General features: G+C 48.0%; 2 protein-coding genes across 31 annotated transcripts in view; both read left to right on the top strand.

Moving 5' to 3' along the window:
* The window catches only part of Mphosph9 (M-phase phosphoprotein 9), a 66,157-nt gene extending 52,975 nt beyond the window's left edge, over nucleotides 1–13,182 (top strand). For 13 of the 18 annotated variants that reach the window (XM_076560485.1, XM_076560491.1, XM_076560484.1 and 10 more), the window contains 6 exons: nucleotides 211–357; nucleotides 1,393–1,513; nucleotides 2,724–2,827; nucleotides 3,436–3,683; nucleotides 4,534–4,602; nucleotides 9,249–13,182. In XM_076560485.1, coding sequence (XP_076416600.1) covers nucleotides 211–357; nucleotides 1,393–1,513; nucleotides 2,724–2,827; nucleotides 3,436–3,683; nucleotides 4,534–4,602; nucleotides 9,249–9,350 — 791 coding nt within the window. In that variant the 3' untranslated portion in view covers nucleotides 9,351–13,182. Of the gene's footprint in view, nucleotides 1–210; nucleotides 358–1,392; nucleotides 1,514–2,723; nucleotides 2,828–3,435; nucleotides 3,684–4,533; nucleotides 4,603–9,248 lie in introns of those variants that run through there. The other 5 variants (XM_076560494.1, XM_076560488.1, XM_076560495.1 and 2 more) reach the window with 1 other exon arrangement.
* A 1,105-nt stretch (nucleotides 13,183–14,287) lies between these two features.
* Nucleotides 14,288–18,723, top strand: part of Pitpnm2 (phosphatidylinositol transfer protein membrane associated 2) — a 133,570-nt gene continuing 129,134 nt past the window's right edge. For 3 of the 13 annotated variants that reach the window (XM_076560471.1, XM_076560472.1, XM_076560473.1), the window contains exon 1: nucleotides 14,291–14,637. The gene's annotated coding sequence lies outside the window, so the exon portion shown is untranslated. Of the gene's footprint in view, nucleotides 14,638–18,723 lie in introns of all 13 variants that reach the window. The other 10 variants (XM_076560474.1, XM_076560477.1, XM_076560478.1 and 7 more) reach the window with 6 other exon arrangements.

Here is an 18,723-nt window from a genome sequence, read left to right as displayed (position 1 = left end):
AACCGGGGTGCATTCATTATAAACTCCCTCCCAAGCATTTTTTATCATCATAATGCGGCACATTTGCGGATCTTTATTACAGCCTAGATAGAAGAAGTGTTTTGAGCAGAGCATGCTCTTGGTGGAGGGCCTTGGGCAGTGGCAGCTGTGATAAAGCAGATGGTAGAGACCAGGTCTGCCTTATTTTGTGTGTGTGTTTCTCTGATGCAGAATTAGTGAATCCTCGGCAAACTGAACCTTCAGTCAATACAAGCCGTTCCCCAGAGAAAGGTGCCCAGCAGAGACCAAAGAGACAGAGTTCAGCTTCACAAAGATCATCGTCTCTCCCACCCTCCAGTCGTAAAGCCAGCACTCCAAGTAAGAGATGAGTGTGCCTTGGGCTGGGGAGAGTGACTTTTCCCATGTGCTTTTCTGGTTTCAGTGGGCTCTCGTCCCCAGCAGAGGATGCTGAGCCCGGGCTCCCTTAGAACACCCAGAGAATGGGATTGTTTGAGTGCGCAGATAGGACAAACATAAGCTAAGAAATCTCATTTTATGCCAAGCCTGTGGTGGAGGTCTGTCATCCAAGCTACCTGGGAGGCTAAAGATCAAGGTTCAAGGCCTGCCTGAGCTACTGTGTGAGTTCAAGGCTAGTCCGCAGCTTGGCAAGAAAGACTCTGCCTTAAAATCAAAAGTACAAAGGGCTTGGGATGTAGCTTAGTGGTGGAGCCCTGGCCTAGCATGGATGGGGTCCTTAGTACCATAAGAAGTTGCTTTTGGAAGTTAGAGCACGTTGATCTCTGTTGAGCACAAATTGAGGCAGTCTGCAGAGGTGGGAGAAGAAACCTCTTCCATATCTGATCTGTAGCTGTCTTCGCCAGCTTTTCCTCCCCACAGTTCCAGGCTGTTCTAAAGCTTCAGCACTGACTTTCCGTGTCCACTTTCCCACCCGCTGAGGAGCAGCAGTCACCACTGCACTGGCATTTCTTATTTCCACTTGACTTCGAAAATCTTGCAAAACCAGTTTTGAGCTACAGTGCTGATACTGTAGTCTGGTACTAAAGCGTCAGCAGGGATTGCCTGTAGACGTTAGAGTGACGGCTTGTTTATTTTCGCTTTGTGTCCTCTTCAGTACCGTCAAGTCTTCTATGGAATGTCTTGCTTTTCTTGTTTTTTTTTCTTTTTCTTGGTTTTTCGAGACAGAGTTTCTCTGATTAGCCCTGGCTGTCTTGGTCTATAGACCAGGCTGGCCTCAAATTTACAGAGATCCATCTGCCTCTGCCTCCCGAGTGCTGAGATTAAAGGCGTACGCCACCACTACTCAGCAAATTTCATTATCTTTAAAATTAGGAATAAGTTCTGCCAGCACACATAAAGACAAAAATCATATTTCTTCTTTGTTTTCTTCTTTAGCAAAAAGAGAGATTATGTTAACACCAGTGACTGTGGCCTATAGTCCTAAACGGTCCCCTAAAGAAAATTTGTCCCCAGGATTTAGTCATCTACTTAGTAAAAATGAAAGCAGTCCAATTCGGTAAGTTCTGTAAAGTTGTAGAATTAAAAAAAAAATTGATTGGTTTTCAAAGCATTTTATTTATTGTTTACATGTGTGTGTGTGTGTGCATGTGTGAGCATGTGTGCCTTGGTGCATGTGTGCACGTCAGAGGACAACTTGTGGGAATTGATTTTCTCCTTCCGACATATGGGCTCAGGTATTGAACTCTGGGCATCAGGTTTGGAGGCAGGTCCCTTTACCTCCTGAGCCATCCTACTGGTCCCGTTATTGATTTTGAACCATCAATATGGCTTTAGCTATTACTGATTTTTCAGTTGTCACTGGGACTCTGTGGCATTAGGTCATTGATGTGAACATCATATGAAACATGAAGTATTATAATATATGAAAATAGGTTTGTTTGAGACATGGTTTCTCTGTGTAGTTCTGGCTGTCCTAGAATTCTCTCTGTAGACCGGACTGGCCTTGAACTCTCAAGAGATCCGCCTGCTTCTGCCTCTTGAGTGCTGGGATTAAAGGCGTGCGCCACCACTGCCAGGCGAAAATAGTTTTTAACTATGGAAACTGGCTACTCCTAGATCTTCAGTGCTGACTCAGCGTTTATCAGCTTTCCGATGTAGAAGAGGTTCTTTGTGCTTCTGACTAGGTGTGATACAGAGACATTTGGTGTCAGACAGTGGGGGGTGAGGTGGTGACAAGTGACGGCTGGCTAGATGCAGTGGACCTACTCCTGAAGTAGGCTAGCAGTGAGTGATGGACTAGGAAGGACTCCGCCTCCTGGTTCTAGACTCAGTGGCCTCGGCACAGTGAGCCTTACTTTCCCCTTCTGAGCCCCTCCCCTGCCTGTTCCAGAAGCTTCTTAGGGAGATCAGATGAGGTATGATAGCCAGTGCTCTAAGTTTCTAATGTGGAAATAGAACTTTGTGTCAGGAAAGACACTTTCAATTTCAGTTCTGAAATTGAACTAGCTTTCTTTTAAGAAAATATGTGACAGCCAGGTGGTGGCGGCCCACACCTTTAATCCCAGCACTGGAGGCAGAGGCAGGTGGATCCCTGTGTGAGTTCGAGACCAGCCATAGATACACAGAAATTCTGTCTCGAAAAACAAAAGAAAAAGAAAAAAAGAAAATGCTACTGTGTGAGTTCCTGGGGTGCCAGTTCAGCTCTCTAGTGAGATAGGAAAACTCACTTCATATTTTTCTCACAAGTAACTTGCTTCATTCACTAGATTTGATATCCTTTTGGATGATTTAGATACTGTTCCTGTGTCCACGGTACAACGAACCAATCCAAGGAAACAGCTCCAGTTTCTTTCTCTAGATGACTCGGAAGGTATCTTTTCCTAAAAATTACTAGTTAGAGTTAGAGGCATTTGTTTTCCAAGATTCTGGTGTCTTTGCAAGGCTCTGAAGAACACCTCTGCCTGAGCTTGCTGTATGAGTATTCTTGGGCAGGTTGGGAAGCAGAGGCATAGTAGGGTGCTGATTAACATCACCAGGACGATGCTCTACGGCTCCCTCTTACATTGTAGCTGATAAAGCTGCTCAGGTGTGGGCAATTTTCATTGAAAAACTTTAAGCCTAGGATAAATTTATAAGGGACATGAAGTCACTTGGGTAGGTCCTAATAATGTTAACTGTAAATATTCTTCAACTGGGGGTGGTGACTCACATCTTTTATCCCAGCATGCAGTTGGCTTCAGCAGGGGATTGCTATGGCTTCTGTGACTTCGAGGCCATTTTGGACTCAGCCTGGATTAGTGTGAGACTGTTTTGAGAAACTGGCCTGGGGGAAGAAAGAAAGGATGCTTCTTCTTTTATTATGTTTTAGGCCATATAGCTGTTCCTTTTAAGAAGTGAGATTGAGCAAGATATTAATATGTATTCAGTCTATTAGAAAAATTAGTAAGAGGTATAAGAAATTTCTTTCTTTTCTGACAGAAAAAAAGTATTCAGAGAAAGCCAGTGACAGCCCTGTTACTCATAACTCTTGTCCTGAATCCTTGCCCAATGGAGTGAGGAAAGTGCCCGTGAGACAAGCCTGGGAGAAGAGTAAATCGGCTAGCCTGGAGCAGTGCAAGCCGGGGTCAGCAGCACCACAGAGTAACGATTTTGAGTATACGGCAAAAATTAGGACCCTAGCAGAAACGGAGCGATTCTTTGATGAACTCACAAAAGAAAAAGACCAGGTAAAACAAACAAAATTAAAAAAAAAAAAATAAATCTTTTTCTGAACCGAATGCTTATATCTAGGGAGTAGTCAGAAGGGAATTACTGAGCTAGATGTGGTAGCATGTGCCTGAGTCTCAGCCCTTTGGAGGCTGAGGCAGGAGAATCGTAAGTTGCAAGTCAGCTTGGGCTATATGGTGTGACCCTGTCTCCAAAACAAGCCACTGAGAGAAAAAAAGTAAAAAAAGGAAGTGTGTCTTAGTCACTGTACAGTTGCTGTGAAGAGACGCCATGACCAAGGCAACTCTTATAAAGAAAACAACTGGGGCTTTTTTTTATGATTCCAGAGGTTTGGTCCATTATCGTCATGTCAGGGAGCATGCGTTATGATCATGGGGGCGTGCAGGCAGGCAAGGTGCTGGAGAAGTAGCTGAGAGTTCTGCATCTGCATCCGTGGCAGTAGGAAGAGCAACTCTGGGCGTGGCTTGGGCTTTTGAAACCACAAAGCCCATCCCTGGTGACACAACTCCCTCCACCAAGGCCACGCCTCCTAATCCTTCCCAAGTGCTGCCATTGCTAATGACTGAGCCTATGGGAGCCATTCTTAATTAAAGTGCCACAAAGGACATCGTCGTGTCGGACTCGTCATAGGGAATTAGCCTTGGGTATGGTACATGGGGCACCAGAACTATGCTGGAAATGTCCTTCAGCCACACTGCTGTTAACTGAGAATGGAGGGAACTTACATTAAGCCAAGATGGACAAGAAAATGCTAAGCTGAAATCTTTTCTTTCTCTTCTGTGTCAGAAAGCTCACTGCCAGTAATTAGAAATTTTTTTGTTTTATTTGAATACTTTCTCTCATTAACAGATTGAGGCAGCATTAAGCCGGATGCCTTCTCCTGGAGGAAGAATCACTTTACAAACAAGACTAAATCAGGTGAGACGGCTTAGCTGCAGCTGCCTTGGAGGCTGGATAGATGAGTGCTCTAAGAAGCACCTGAGGGCGTGGCCCACTGCGTTAGTTATTTTTCTAGTGTTGTGATAAATACCACAACCAAGACACCTTAGAGAAGGAAGCAGCCATTTGGGCTTACAGTTCAGCGTGTTAGAGTCTGTGGTGGCAAAGTGAGAGGTAGGCAGCTGGAGCAGCGGCTGGAGCAGCAGCTGGAGCAGCGGCTGAGAGCGTTCTCAAGCACTAAACCGGAAGTAGAGAGTGCAGTGGGGATGGCAAGAAGCTTTTGCAGCTTCATGGCTCCTGTTGTCCATGACACACCTCCTCCAACAAGGCCGTACCTCCTTCAACAAGGCCACGCCTCCTAATCCTTTCCAAACAGTTCCACCGACTGGGGACCAAGTGCTCAAATGTATGAGCTTATGGGGCTGTTCTCATTCAGACCACCACAACTACTGAAGCAGCAGTCAGATTTTGATGAGTATAGTTAATCCGTAAGTGCGTGTTTGCTGTCAGGAATAAAATTAACTTTTGCCTTAAGACTTTAAGAAAATGGTGTTCTGGTTGGGCAGAGGTAGCGCACGCCTTTAATCCCAGCACTCAGGAGGCAGAGGCAGGTGGATCTCTGAGTTTGAGGCCAGCCTGGGCTACAGAGTGAATTCCAGGACAGCAGGGGCTACACAGAGAAACCCTGTCTCAGAAGAGAGAGAGAGAGAGAGAGAGAGCGCGAGCGAGCGCGCGAGAGCGCACAAGAAAATGGTGTTCATGGTAGCAAACAGCATACCTTTTGTTGTTTGTTTGGTAAGATGCTGGTGACAAAACTCAGGGCCGTGGGCATGCTAGGTGCTCCACATGGGGCTCTACCCTCCGCACAGCAGAATGCCTGCGACAGATTTTACGTTGCTGAGGAAGTGCTGCCTCCTTGTCTGATTGTCTGTCTCCCTCCATCACCATCTGTTAATGACTTCTGAACCCCTTTCCATCTAGTAAGCACCTGGGAACAGGTGTGCTTTGCAAATGGAAGGACCGTAGAGGTTGGAAAGCCAGCTAGAGAGATGCCATTCCATATTCAGCAGCAGATGGCCAGGTGATGTGGCCTGTGTGCATTTTTCTGTTTTATATATATGTGTGCACCACATAAGTGCCGGGTGTCTGTGGAGGTCAATTCAGTTCCCAGCACCCACATGGCAGTGCTCTTAACCTCTGCGCCATCTCTCCAGAGTTCTAACCAAATTGCTTTTGAGAGCTTACTGGGAGGTGATGGCCGGGGAACCTCAGCTGCCCAGTCTCAGTGGGACACTGGTCCTTCTCTATTTGGAGAGGGTTGTCCTCTGAATAAATGTGCAGTTTTGGAAGGGCTGCACATAGAGCCATCGAGGGAGGAAGGAGACACATGCTTAGATCATCCTCACATCCATGACATTTTCAAACTGACTTTACTTATTGTGTATAAATGTGTTCATGTTGTTGTTGGGGCGTGCACATGCCATGCACCATATGTAGAGCTCCAAGGAGTTGGTTTTTCTTCCCATCTTTTCTTGGATCTCAGGGGTCAAAGTCAGGTTGTGGGGGTTGGTGGCAAGTAATCTTACTACTCAGCCCTCTCACTATCCCTGGTTCTGAACTTTTTATTGAATAATTTGTAAGACAACATAGAAAACTCGCAGGGAAAATGTGGCAATACTTCCAAATTCTAAATCAGTATGGAATCCTTAGTGTGTTTTATATACTGAGCATCACTGCTCTGTTCTTACGAGACTTCTGAAAGGGCGTTGGTTTCTCTTCACGTGTGTGTTACTTCACTAAGAAGGTAAGTGGCAGCAAAAAGGGATTGAGGATGTACATAAGTGAAAAAATCAAACTGGGCCCGGAGTTGTGAAATGGCCAACCCCACTCTGGAGTAGCACTGCGGGCGTTGCTTGTGTAGCATGCACAAGGTGCTGGCTTTTATCTCCGGGGCCAGTGACAAAGAACGCCCATCTTTGCTGGGCGGTGGTGGCGGCGCATGCCTTTAGTCCCAGCACTCAGGAGGCAGAGACAGGTGGATCTCTATGTGTTCGAGGCCAGCCTGGGCTACAGAGGGAGATCCAGGACAGCCAGGGCTGTACAGAAAGAAACAAATAAAAATAATACCCATCCTGTTCTTAAGATTCACACACTGAAGCCGAGATGGAGGCTTACATCATATGCCGTCCCTGCACTTGGCAGGCTGAGGCAGTAGGATCCCATTTTGGAGGTCAGGTAGGCTGTTAGATTCTGTCTCAGAAAATGAAATGAGTTGGGGGTATAGCTAGGTTGGGAGAGTACTTGCCTATTATATGAAGGCCTCGTTCCATCCCCAGCACCACACAAAACCGGGTGTAAAGGGCTGAAGGTGTGGTTCAGTGGTGGCAGAACATTTCCTGGTATATGCAGGGCCCAGTGTTCAGTCCCCAGTAAAACACACACACACACACACACACACACACAAAGTAATACAAAGTAATAATAAACCGAAAAATTGGATATGGTGATGCACATAATGTGGTCCCAGTATTTGAGAGCTGGAGGCAGGTTCAGAATTTCAAGGTCATCACCAGCCATATATTGAATTCAATGTTGGTATAGACTATTTGAGACTTGTCTTTATTTATTTTTAAACCTTTAAAAAATTATTTCATATGTATGAGTGTTTTGCCTGCATGTATGTGTGTTCACTGCTTATATGTCTGTGCACTACATGTGTGCCTGGTGCTTAAGGAGGCCAGAAGAGGGCATCATATCCCCTGGAACCGGAGTTACAGCCAACATGTGGGTGCTGGGAATTAAACCCAGGTCCTCTGCAAGAGCAGGAAATGCTCTTAACTGCTGAGCCATTACTCCATCCCCTACAGAGACTAGTGTTAATAAAAAGAGAGAAAAATAAAATAACCTGCTAATAGTTTTTAAAGTTTTTTTTCTTTTGGGATTCTTTGAGACAGGTCCTAGACTGGCTTTGAATTCGTCAGCTTCCTGCCTCAGCTTCACAAGTTCTGGGACTACAAGCATGCACCACCATGTCCAATTATCAGGTGTTTGCTTTGTTTTTAAAAAGAATTCATAGAATGTAGACAATGCAGATGCAAGGAGAAACCATCCCAGACTTTCTGGAATGCAGAATTTATTTTGCATTTCTTTGAACCGAAGCACTTCTTCTTTTTCTGTCTGCCAGTGATTGCAAAGGCAGTATTTATAGATACTGCAAAGAGATATGTTTAAGAAATGTACTGCGGCCTTATTTATAGTGTCCCAAATTAGAAGCAACCTAAATTTCTACTGCAAGATTCCTGGTTAAACGTGTTACTTGTGAAGGAATATTGTACATTAATTTAGGAGGATATTGTTGGAAGATACTTTATAATATGCCAAGAAAGTTCAAAGGAAACAGTGTTTGAAATGTTCCATTCTGGGTTTTTCCTTTCTAAAAAGGATATGCATATATGCAAGAGAAACAGGAAGAAGGTGGTGGTCCTTCCCTTTGCTCCTCTGTCTTCTCAGTGTTCTACAGTGGACATTCAATCCTTTTACTAAAATTGTTAAATATAAAAATTTCAAGTTCTAAACTGAGTGGTAGTGGCGCATGCCTTTAACCCCAGCACTCCTGAGGCAGAGGCGGGCAGGCAGATCTCTTGAATTAGAGGCTAGCCTGTTCTACAGTTCTAGGACAGCCAGGGCTACACAGAGAAACCCTGTCCTGGGAGGAGGGGGGAGAATCAAGTTCTATGTGAGGATACCATTTGAGTCAATACAGAATAAGTGATCTAGAATGATAAATATATATCCCAGGTATCATTAACTCTACTTCTTCATTGTAATTGTGAAATCTTTTTCCTCAAGTCTTCACTAATATTTTTCTTTTCTTTTTTTGTTTGTTTTGAGGCAGAGTTTGTCATTGTAGTTGTGGCTGTCCTGGAACTCGCCATATAGCCTAGGCTGGCCTTGAACTCACAATCCACCTGCCTCTGCCTCCCAAGTACTGGGATTAAAGGTGTGTGCTACCATGCCCATCTTCGATAGTGTTTTTAAGGGAGAAATGTTTATCAGGTTATTTGGAGTATGTATATGTGGCCACTGCTGCATCCAGTATGCACCCTTCTCTGGTGACTTGTGGAGAGCACATTTAGGCTCCAGAAAACTGATCTCAGGTCACCACCACCACCCCTGCTTGTGGCTGCACTGCTGTGCAGAATTCTTCCATGCCAAGAGTACCAAACAGACCAAGGATTCTTAAAGTGCCACGCTTAATTAGAAGGACCGTGAAGCCGATTCATTGTTCAGTTTAAGAAAAATAATCTTGGCCAGGCAGTGGTGGTGCATGCCTTTAATCCCAGTACTTGGGAGGCAGAGTCAGGTGGATCTCTGTGAGTCTGAGGCCAGCCTGGTCTACAGAGCGAGATCCAGGACAGCCAGGACTACACAGACAAACCTTGCCTCAAAACAAACGAACAAAAAGAAAAATAATGTCAGTAAGATGATTTCTGTAGAAAGCAAAGGCTGCTGTTTTGATGTCTGTCCTTGCTCTCCTGCTACTCAAGGTTCTATAACCAGCAGTTGCCTTAGACCAGAGGACTTGGTGTGGCTTCTCATGACATCTTTCCCGTTACTTTACCTAGGAAGCCTTGGAAGATCGTTTGGAAAGGATCAATCGTGAACTGGGTTCAGTTCGAATGACACTCAAGAAGTTTCATGTCTTGCGCAGCTCTGCAAACCTTTGAGATTGGTAGTCATTAAATTTGAGACATTTTTGTTTGCACTGATGTACAGTTATGCACTCAGAAAAAGGCAAGCTCTTTTGTACTGTTTATAAGACTTCAAACAGTAGTTTTACAATCATGTTATTCTTACACTTGGTATTTTATACTTCAAATGGCCACATATTTTCAAGATATTTTTGTTATGCTCAGGAACCTCTTGTATATTTTACTATTTAAAAAGCATTATTTTTAAATAGCGTATGTCTTCAATTTCTATCAACAATAAGGAAACGTAAACAGGAGGCGGCTTGTTGCTAAGGAAATAGTGTTATCCTTTTACAGTGAACTTTGCACACCGATTTTATAAACTTGTTCTACATTGTAAATATAATTCATTTTTAAAATAAATGCTTAACAGCTTCCATAAGGATAGACTAACATGCTGAATATTAAAAAATTGTAGTATAATTTGCATTTAGATTCTGTAGAAGTCTTTTAGAAATGATAACACAATTCCTATGTGAAACACATGCCTTGCAGTGAATAGTAGGACACTCAGGCCGCAGGATGGCTCAGCAGATAAAAGCGCTTGCCACCAAGCCTGAGCACCATTTTGAGTTCCAGGACCCACGTGTGAGAAAGAGAGAAAGGATTCCCGCAAGTTGTCTACATACACACTTTGGCACATTCACACCCTAACAAGTAATTAAACATAAAAAAATTAGTTTAAAGACTGCATAAATGTAACCTGTTTGATTTTCCTAAAACTATTTTCATGTGTGAGGAGAGAAAGCATTAGAGATGGGAAGCAGCAGCTGGAGAGCTGGCGTTTTCCTCCCGTCATCCAGGATTCAAGTTGTGTCGCAACGTGGACAGTTTCCAGGGTAGCTCCAGTTTCCAGTAACCATAAAGCTTAGCTCCCAAAGTCATCATCCAGATATTTCCACCCCCTTACCCTCACCTGACCCACCACTCCGCCCTTGCTGAAAAGAAGATCCTTGCACGGTAGCTGCTGTAGTCACTGCTGGGCTGGACTCCCACCACTCTGCCTGATAAAGGACGGGATGTGTCCAGATAGAGCCTGGTGTCTTTCCCAGGGTCCTGCCGCGGACCGTAGCCCACCACATGGGTGGCAGTCCCTAGCTCGCTCTAAGAGCACTGTGTGGGTAGGAGAAGCTGTTCCCATCTAGGAGCAGCAAGTATCCTGTTTGTGTTGGGACTGCTGGTAGTGTCTGTACTGCTCACCCACTCACTTTCTGGTGACCAGTCCGAACCCAACACCCATATATTTGTGCTCGGAGTCTGCAGATAGACTCATCTGAGCTCTCATAGTTGATTTCCAGGCCAGTGCTCAGGTTTTTTATTTTGGTTTGCCTCTGAGGCCTTTCTGCGTACACAGCTCTTCATATATATTTACCACGAACCAAGACACCCCAGCAGTTCCATTAAGGTGTGTGTGCCTCCGCAGGGTTTCAGGTGGTCTTTGAACATTTTCTCACCAAAGCTTTACCTGGCAATGTTCTATGTGTGGGGACTCCCAGGTAGGACTGAACCTTTGAATTCACATTCAGTAACCAGTTGAAGACTTAGTCAGGATTTCTTATCATTAGAAGCAAGTGCCTTTATTCTTGATTTTTCTTTTAGCCTTTAAAAAATTATGTTACAGTAAAAGAAGGTTAATTTTAATCAAGCTCCTGTACAGCTTGTATCTAGAGCTTATAAGGGGAATGACTATTCTTTAGGTGCCCCTGTGTGTGACACGCAGGACTAATGGGCTGGAGTGTAATATGCCCAGTGGTAGAGTGTGTGCCCTGCATATGAGGGCACAGGTTCACCCCCAGCACCAACGAACAAGACAACTTGAACAAGCTAACGGTGTTTTTGTATAGCTCATTGTTCTCTCCTTTTATTGTACAGTCTACTACATCCTCAAGAAGCAGGAAATTGCCACTTCAGAAGAGGTGGTAGCTTTATCTTGCCAAGGAGTTATCTTCTTAGGTGCCTATAATTGGCTTATTCCAAAAAAGGCATTAAGTTCCATCAAAACATCTTCTGTGCTTCTCAGAAAGCATATGCTTTGGTTTTGAAGTGTGTAATAGATTTAAACTATCAATTACTTATTTGAAAAAGAAATTTTATTCTTCTTCATAGCTATGAAGAAAGACATCAAGGAAAATTCTTGTAACCGCCCATTCCATATCTTATAGACACTTGAATAAAAATCAAGTTAGCCGAAAAGTGGGGACGGTGGGGGGGGGGGTCCTTAAAGAGCATCTGCTTTCCAAGGAGGCCTACTGTTTCTGTGCTGGGTTGTGCTGCAGCTAGGAAAATAAAACACCTCAGTGAGTCTGCAGCTTCTGGGAAGTGCCTTTTAAAATGTACATGGAAAGGAAACTCTCCTGCTGTGGAGATCTGCCCCTTCCTTCTCACGCCAGTCTCGAGCTAGGGATGGCTCCAGATGAGGCATTAGCTTTAGATAATGCGCCTCTGCTGGGGAAGGGAGACTTGGAGCCAGACAGACCGGGTCACACCCTGGCTCAGGCTGGCTTTCTTCAGTTTAAAGACCAAATGATAGGAGGCTGATAGCCTGCCGGTGCTAGTGTGCACCAGACAGCACATTTCAGATTCCCCAGTTACTGGGACTTGGAGATAGTGGTTTTTGTTTTTTGTTTTTTTTAAAGGCATGCGAGGACCATGCACATGCTAGACAACTCCACCACTGAGCTGTCTTCCCAACCCAGTGATTTCTTTCTAAAGTTGGTGGTTTTGTCCCAGCCACTGCATTTGTGTTAGGTGGTCTGTGTTGTCTTTGCTCTTTGGTAAAGATCAAGAGCTTTCTTGGATTTTAAATGAATTTTCCCAGTATGTTATTTATTGGTTGACTAAAAACTGTAAAAAGTTAACCCATCAAATGTAAATTCAGAAAGCATTTTTATCTTAATGGATGGAAGGGAATTATTGAGCATAAATATTGGCCTTTTTTCCATTATAGTTTATTGCTAGTTTAACAAAAATAATTTCCCCCTAAAATGTTTTGTGATCAGACCTCTAGCGAGGTTGGACCATCTATCTGGAAGAGGTGCCTGCTACTGAGCCTTAGATTTATATGGATTACAAGCATCGAGAGACTAGGGGAACCCTTTTAACCTAGAAAAGCCAGGTGCTTTGCCAAATGCTGCTTGTCCTTTGAAGCCTGCACCCAAATATGTAGTAAAATCAGACATCTTCATTGTCTTAGGTCTTACGAGACTCGAGAACAGTTTCCACTAATTTTAAATGTGCCACTTTGTGCCGCGAGTCTTTAAGAACCTTAACAAGAGTAAGTGGCAAGTAGAGACCCATAGGCGTCATAAACGGAGATCATTCATCCATGGGTCATGCACACTTTTGGATGTTGCTAGTCTGGCTAAACCCTTGGTATTGCACAGATTTTGCCAGAAATGATTTCCTGCCCTGCCAAGAGCAATGTGGACGTTTAATACCTTGCCAAACTAGTCCAGTGCTCTTAGGACCTCACTAAAAGCCCTTTCCTGTCTGATTTGCCCTTTATTTCACTGGAGACCTCAGATACATGAGGAATCAAGCCATAACTTTGCATTTGCTGAACATGACCTACCATGCCTTCACTATGAGACTTCAGAGGTAACTGTATTTTACTTACATTGGACACTTTCGCTGTAACAGTGACCCATAATGTGAAAAACAGTTGCTGATGGCCGGGCAAGTGCTTGTCATAGTTGTTTTATAAATATGGTCCGACACTGGAGTGGTGAAGTTGTAAGCTCCATGAGAGCAGGGACCATGTCACCTTCCATCTTGCATCTAGGCACTCAATAAATATTTGTGGATATGAGCTGTCTCGTGGTATTTGTGAGTTTATTCATAATGGCAGTCAGAGCCAGCTTTTAATGATGGCCTTCAAGTTCCAGGAGTTGCCTGTTTGGTTAACAGTCACGGAAATACTAAAATTAATAAAGTCAATTCCAAGCAACCAATAGCAAAGAGCCTCACTCCGGAGATGTGTGTCTAGAAACCACCTCGGGGCACCTTTGGGTGACTCCAGAGTTGAAGTATTTATTTGGTGAACACCTTCACTTGTCATCACACGTCCTGTAAACTGCCTGCCTTAGCCCTCCCCGTCTCTACTCAGCCCCAGGGGATGAACACTCAGTGTGGTCCCTCTGCTCCTCGGATCTGGGACACCGGCTTCTCTCTCTTGCCCATATGGTCAGCCATCCCTAGGTGTGTGTTAGGTGTGCTCGTTTTAGTTCCACGACGTAAACTTTTTGACACACACGGCTGTCCTTGTGCAACCCACAAGCACCCTTAACCTTTCCTTGGGCTCTCACCCATGTGGCGGCCGGAGCGTCCGTCCTCCGGGAGAGGCGTCAAGACGAAGCTATTTCTGGCCCCGAGCCGCACGGACGTGAGCAGCACAGGACACGACTCCCTCTGCTGCTGGCCCGCGGGCCTTTTTCCTTTTTCCCGCCCGCCCGCCCGCCCGCCCGCCCGCCCGGAGTCTTGGACTCGACGGCCGGCCGTAGGCAGAGAGCCCGGGTTTCCGCGCGCGCGGCCCGCCCCAGTATTCCCAGCGCCCCGTGGCTTGCTTTCGCCACGGCGGGTCTCCCCAAGTGTGTCGTCTGACTCCCGAGGAGTTTCATCAACAACAACAACAAACCCTCCCGAAGCCGCCAACCCGCCAGCTCCCCGGCCGGGTCCCTCCCCGAGCGCGCGGGCGCGGACGCGGGCCGGGCGGTGCGGGGCCAAGAGTCGGAGCGGCTCTTCCGGCGCAGGCGGGCGGCCCCGGGCTCCTCCGCGCCGCGCCCCCGCCGCTCCCCCGCGCGGCCTGAGGAGGCGCCGCCCGCCGCCGCCGCCACTGAGGGAATGCGAGCCGGGCCGGCGCGCGCGGGAGGCAGCGGCCGCTGAGGCGCGTGGGGCACGGCGGCGGCGGGCGGGCGGTGGTGCCGCGGCTCCGAAGCGCTCCAGCTCGGCCCGGCCCGGGGCCCGACCCCCGCGATCCAACCGCTCTCCCCCCACCCCCGACCCCCTCCACCGCGCTCGCAGAGGCCCCAGCGGCCGGCGGCCCGAGCCCCGCGCCGGCACGTGCGCCGCTGCCGCTGCCGCCGCCGGCCCGGAGCATGCCCGCCGCCGCTCGGACGCTCGCGCGGGGCCAGCTGGCGGCGGGGGCGCGCGGGGCCGCGGGGGTGCAGCCGGCCGGGCCGGGGCCGTGGGGCCCGCGCTAGCCCGGGACGCGGCTTGAGGCGGCGGCCGCCGCCGAGGAGCCTTGGAAGCGCGGCCGGTCGAGCGGGTGAGTGAACCGGTGGCGGGTGGCCCCGGTGGGCCCCCCCCCTCCCTCCGTGGCCCGGGGTGGCGGGGTGGCTGGGCGGACGGCGGCCCTTCCGGGGACCCCGGGGACGGGGACCGGGGGGTGGGGGAGCCCGCAGTGCCGGGCAGCGGCGGTGCGCGCGCGGCCTGCTATCTGGGGGCCCTCGGGACGCTCGCTGCGTGGGGGGAGCCGTGTGTGGCTCGGGACCCCCCCCTTTTTCCATTTCCCCCCCGCCACGGACATCGCTTGGTGACCACCCCCTCCCCATTCGGACTGTTAATGCTGGTTTTTCTAAATTGCTCCCTCGTGGACGGGCCCCCCACCCCCACCCCCAGTGACAAGTGTCACGGCGGGTCAAGGAGTAGTTGTGTTTGCAGGGCTGGGCTGGCCCGGGGGGGGGGATATCAGGCTCTCCGGGGCTGCTGGCACGAAGTGCGGGGTGGGGGGGCGCAGAGCCAGGGGCCGGGGTTCTCCTGCATCCACGCAGCAGGACATCCCTGCAGTCTGGCGTGCCCGGGTGGGCATTGGCGCCCGAGGATGGGGTGTGGCCCCTCTCCATCCCGGGGTTCCCTTTCCCGACGTCCTGAGAGAGGCTAGATTCTCAAGGTGTGTGTGTGTGTGGCGGGGGGGTCCTCTTCCACACACCTCATCCTCTTCCACCAGTGGAGAGACTGATGGAGAGCTTGCCAGAGGGAAACTTGATGTTCCCCTCCCCCCCCATCCTAAACGCCTATCCCAAGTGAAATTTCCCTACAGATGTCATTTCAATCAAGGCCTCTAGCTTTGTCCCCTTTTGAAGTAGCCTTCCTGTTCCTGCCTTGAAATCAGTCCCAGATACCTCCCTTCTTTCCCCTCTTTATCTCCGAAACTCTTGGGCCTACCTGCCTCCCAATTCTAGATTCTTCATGAGACCACAACTGAACATCGTCCTTGGTCCACTACCAATTCTCACCTCCGCCCCATTCGAGAGCCCCAACTGATAGGTAGCAGATAGTCGATGTTCCTCTTCATTTGTATGGCAGCTGCCACCCAGCCCCTGGACTCCTCTCTCTGCCGTGACCCACCCCCCCAAATGCACTTTTATCGGTGTGGCTCTAATCGCAGCCTGCTTTCGTGATACTTTTGTGCTTAGCTTATCTCCCCTGCTGGCTCGTACGCCTGCTCCCAGGTGGAGTTTGATTCGCCTCTGGTCTCCCCCTGGGGTCACTGTTTGCTGCCGGCATCCTTCCGGACAGCAGCAGAAATTCCTTCTGACACTTGCCTCCCTGACCGACCCCGGCTTCGTCTGGTTTCTGGACTGCTACGGTCCAATTCTCTTCCTCCCGTGAAGAGGCTGTGTGCTGGGAGTGGACTGGATGCCCAGACCACTCCCACTGCAGCGAGACACAATGACTTGGAAGGGCCGATCTTGGAGGGAGGGACTGTTGCCAGAAAGGCTGGCACAGCACATTCCCTGCTGTGGAGATGATGACCAAGGCCTGGCTCTCCATTCTCCAGGTGGGGAATGTTGTATGGGCAGCTAGCTCCCTTCCCTTCCCTACTTGAGAGGCTCCAAGGGTAGAGGGTGGGTGTTGAGGCGCCCAGAGGTCTGGATTCCATGCTTGGTTTTTCCCTGAATTTGCTGTGTGAGGTTAAAAAGTTGAGTGGCTTTTCCTGATCTTGGTGGTCTCTTATGGAATCTGAAATTCCTCAGCATGTACAAGACTCTGGGAGCATCTGGGCCCTGTTTATCACAGCTGTCCCCTCTGACTCGTCTTTCCTCACACCCTGGATTCCCTTGAGCAGTTCCTGGTCTCTGTGTGCCTTTTCACCTCTTTCCTGCAGGAGACCGAGCTGGTCTGTCTTCCCTGGTCTTGGCTGGAGGTTGATCCCTTTCTTCCAGCTCTTCGTTGGCCTAATCTGACTTACCGCGTGTGAAATGAGACTTCTGTTTCCACATGCCTCTCCCCGCTAGACTGTAACTTCCCAGATGGTCAGGGCTAAATCCTATTTCTCTGTCCCCAGTGCTTCACACCCAGTAGGCACTTAGGGAAATCTTGTCTAGATGGTGAGAGAGTGACCTCCAAGAGTCTCCTTTGTTAGAGTTCACATTGGCCCCCTTCTCTCTCACACTGCTCTCCTCTGTGTCCAGAGAGGCCTGTTTTCCTACCAGGCAGATTTTCCTAAGCAGCCCATCCGGTGGTCAGGGCTTCCCAACTTAATCTTTGAGAAGAACCAGTCATGAAGTGTGTGCAGTTATTTGTAGATGAGCAGAGGAAGCAGCTGCTGCCTTGGGAAGAGCCCAGGCACCGTGGGCTCCTGTATAGAAGGGCGGGCAAGGCTAGGCTCCTGAGCATCTCTGTTTGCCACCAGCGGGAGAGGCTGATGATGATGACCAGGCAAGCCGTCCAAGAGATCCATCAGGTATCTGCGGGCCAGTTCTTAGCTTTGTACAGAACAGATGGATCCCTTTGCACACAGTCCCCCTGAAACTGCTTCCTAGGACCCCCGGCCTCTAGGCCCCCAACAGCCAGGTGGTCTTTGCACAGCTTCCCTTCAGGTCACGTGGTTGATGTTTCTTAGACTTTTACTGGATACTCAGGGATGTTTTTGAATAGAGCCAAGGGCACATTCTCACCTGATTTGTTCTGAAACCTAATCTTAGGTTTTACCCATCTATTGACAACTTTTTACAGTGTTTCACATGGAAAATAATATTGGTAGTTCTTTTTTAAAGGTGTATTTAAATTATTTCATGTGTATGGGTGTTTTGCCTGCATGCATATCTGTGTGCCATGTGCATGCCTGTGTCCAAAGAGGCCAGAAGAGGGCACTGGATCCCCTGGAACTAAAGTTACAGATGGTTGTGAGCCGCCCTGTGGGTGCTGGGAATTGAACCTAGGTCCTCTGGAAGAGAAGCAAGTGGTCTTAACCTCTGAGCCGTCTCTCCAGTCGCCGTGGGTTTGTTTGTTTTTGTTTCTTTTGAGTTCAGGGACAGGCACATGTCTTCCCTGGGAAATGAGGCTGCTTTTTCTTTGCTCACAAGAAAGGAGAGTGGGAAGGCAGCATTGTACTGTTCGGTCCTCTGCACCACACAGTGTATGCCCAGGGCTCACACGGGCACACTGCACACTACCTGCTAGTCTCCCCCCAGTTGTTCCAGAAAGAGACATGGAGAAATAGAGCAATCAGTTGATTTGCTCAGATTCTGTCTGCATTTCTACCATCCATTTCTACCTCCCTATACCACACTCGTTTTGTTTTGTTATTGGCCAGAGACTTGCAGAGTAAGTTGGACTGGCTGGCCTAGAGAGCCCTGGCACTTCCCACTGTCTCTGCCTCCCCAGTGCTGGCATTATAAGCATATACCACCAAGCTTCACTTTTTATAGGGGTTCTGGAAATTAAACTCAGGTCCTTATATGTACATGGAAAACACTAAGCCAAATGAGCTATCTCCTCAGCCTTCTGGTTTTTGTTTTGTTTTCTGGAGACAAATCCTTACTGGGTAGCCTGGGCTAGTCTCAAAATCCTCTTGCCCCAGCCTGTCAAATGCTGGGATTAAAGGTATGAGCCATCACACCTGCATTATCTATATTCTCTGTTTCTTTCGGTTTTTGAGAGGTTTTCTGTGTGTAACTCTGGCTGTCATGGGACTCACTTCGTAGACCAGGCTGGCCTTGAGCTCATAGAGATCTGCCTGCTTCTGCCTCCTAAGTGCTGGGATTAAAGGCGTGTGTTATCACTGCCCGACACATTATCTTATCTATGTTTTATATGAGTTGTCACAATAGGTTTCTCTAAAACAGTGAACTGATAGGAATTGAACGTGATAAGTAGCATTTCACCCACTGCTTACTCATAGCTTGGTTAGAGGTAAGGCCCCACCCAGGATGACTTCTGGGAAGAGTGGAATTTTAGAGGATTCATTCTACTCTGGTAGGAAAAGTGTGGAGCAAAAAAAAAAAAAAAAAAAAAAAAAAAAAAAAGAGAGAGAGAGAGAGAGGTCCCATCATTGTGGACCAGGAACACAATGGTTAGGCAGAATTTAGACCAGCCATTGCCATGATAAAGACATAGATAAGGCTTT

This window comes from Peromyscus maniculatus, chromosome 23 (genome assembly GCF_049852395.1).
Source record: "Peromyscus maniculatus bairdii isolate BWxNUB_F1_BW_parent chromosome 23, HU_Pman_BW_mat_3.1, whole genome shotgun sequence".
In the NCBI taxonomy this organism is placed as follows: Eukaryota; Metazoa; Chordata; class Mammalia; order Rodentia; family Cricetidae; genus Peromyscus; species Peromyscus maniculatus.
Note: the sequence above shows the minus strand (reverse complement) of the source record. Positions and strands in the feature narration are given on the sequence as shown.